The 2,270-nt window shown below is 43.2% G+C and overlaps 1 protein-coding gene across 3 annotated transcripts in view; it reads right to left on the bottom strand.

Moving 5' to 3' along the window:
• IL1RAP (interleukin 1 receptor accessory protein) overlaps positions 1–2,270 on the bottom strand; it is a 40,238-nt gene that overhangs the window by 17,311 nt on the left and 20,657 nt on the right. For all 3 annotated transcript variants that reach the window (XM_031555148.1, XM_010716740.3, XM_010716741.3), the window contains exons 3-4: positions 1,202–1,487; positions 267–459 (exon numbers count right to left, since the gene is read on the bottom strand). In XM_031555148.1, the coding sequence (XP_031411008.1) occupies positions 267–459; positions 1,202–1,487 (479 nt within the window). The remainder of the gene's footprint in view (positions 1–266; positions 460–1,201; positions 1,488–2,270) is intronic.

A 2,270-nucleotide genomic window follows, 5' to 3' on the forward strand; every position in this document is an offset into this window, starting at 1 on the left:
AAAAAATAATATATATATATAATATATATATACACACATATACACATATACATATATAATATCAGTGTTTGTTCTCGTATCCAAAGACAGTTTTACTCTTGAACTCAATGGAAACAAAGCTCTAACTGTAGCTTTACTAACTTTAACAGTTTAATCACTGGACAGACTCTAAAATACAGCTCCGTGGTTCTCACCTCGCATACTGCTTTTTCAGACACAACACCAAATCCCCCTTCTGCCCAAATAATGACAAAAGTGCTTCTCACCTGGTACCACTTGACAGTTGGTGTTACACTAGCAGGGTAAAACCCATCAATGTCTGGACATATGATCTTTTCATTAGCATACTCCAGGTAGAACATCTGCTCAACAGGTTTTATTGAATGACTCACACAAGAGCCTTGATCTTTTGGAACAACCTCCAAAGGAAAGGCAACTTTGCTGCAGTAAGTTGTGTTTCTAAGGACAGAGGAGGAGAGGGCTGATTAGACAAGACTAGCTTCCTCCTATAGCAGGGTAATGAAATAAAGATCACATCTGCAATAATGAGCATCATCATTTTGATGAAGCATATACAACCTTAGTTGATTCATGTATATATGTGAAAGGAAGCACCAGAGACGGCCACACCACCTCAGAAAAGCCCATAAACATGACTAATAAGCAACATACACTCTCCTGCTGGTAGAGCAGATAATGGTGTCAAAGACACAGTGAACATGAGACAACACGAGGAAGATTGGAAAGAGCCCCAAGCTCAGTGCAAAGCAGCTGCTATGTTCATTTTGTACCACACTTAGAGACACTTCTAATTTCCTAGAAGTCTGGATCTCATGAATCTTTGCCAAATTATCATGCAGTCAAAACATCACCCTTGCATCTGAAGCTATTTTTACTCTAGACATACAGATCACTTCTTAATGGTGAGTGCCTATGGATTTTGCCATGGGCTCAGCAATAATACGTTCACGGACTCTTGTAGTTAGTGAGAAGAGGCGTGTTCATTAATGCTTGCAAGGCTCCAAGCATTATTACAATGTAAATTGGCTCAGTGCTGAATGGCCTTATAATTGTAACATTCTTTTCCCATTAATGCTTACGTAAAGGCTCTTCTCTCTACAGAAAGATCCACCACTAACAGCACAGCCCTCGTGCTTCCACAAAAGTCCTGCGATTACAGAAGCTGTGCCACACAACCTACCTGAGCATGCACGTGTAATTCCCAGTGTCATTGAGGAGAGCAGGCCAGAACCAAAGGGTGTCTTTCTCCTTACTGATGCGGTTATCCGGGAGACGAAAGTTAATAGGCTCCTCCAGATCTCGGTCCTGCCCAATCCTGTACCAGATCAGGGTTAAGCCAGCAGAATGGGCTGTGCTGTAGTTGTACTTCAAGAAGGTCTCGAAAAGCGGGCATTTGATCTTGGCGGGTTCCCCATCGTAAATCTGGATCTGTTTCATGGTGTCCACACCCCAGTCATCACAACGTTCTACAACCACAAAGAACAAAGTGCCTTAGCTTGCAAAGCTACAGGAGAAAAACAGGTCTGCACCCACTCCCTACATCCTTGGTCCTGCCTCCACCAAAATGAGAGGCAAAAAAATCCACTGTCTTAGGTGAAAGCAAACTTGGTTTTCACAAACCACATCAAGAATACTGTGTTCAGCTCTTGAGAAGCTGTAAACATCTACTTTCCTTTATACATTTCCTATACTCTCCTGATTCTCATGATGTATTGCCCTGATGGCAGATAGATATGGCAGGATACTGTTGTTACCAGGCTTCCCCGAGAGCTCCAGGGAAGCTCAACCTTAACCATTACTGCAATGGGAAGATAAGCTGTGGGTGAAAACAATCCCAGAGGTGTCTGTATGAACAGAGGTGCCTGAACTAGAGAAAACTGAACACTGCAGATGTTAATCCTGTCCATAGAGATAGGGGCCATTGCCCTGCAAGAGAAACGTGGATTAGGGCAGCTAGGAATGAGGACTGTCTTTTCAGTTGTGGATTTGTGTGACCCCTTTGCATGTTATGCTGAGTACAAACACTATCAAGTGACTTTATAGCAAAGTCTGGGAAGGGAGGCTGAGGGGGTAGGAGAGCCAGCATTGAGGAAGCAGCAGGAGGTTCACTTGGGGATCACAAAACAGCTCCCAGTGCATTCCCCAAGTGCCATCCAACAGGATCCGCACAGCTCCAGGCAGACTCAGACTGACAGAAATTAAGCAGCAATAAAAAGCAGCTCTAAGGTGATTTTTTTCTTAGTTTTTTT

The sequence above is a fragment of the Meleagris gallopavo genome, chromosome 11 (genome assembly GCF_000146605.3).
Source record: "Meleagris gallopavo isolate NT-WF06-2002-E0010 breed Aviagen turkey brand Nicholas breeding stock chromosome 11, Turkey_5.1, whole genome shotgun sequence".
In the NCBI taxonomy this organism is placed as follows: domain Eukaryota; kingdom Metazoa; phylum Chordata; class Aves; order Galliformes; family Phasianidae; genus Meleagris; species Meleagris gallopavo.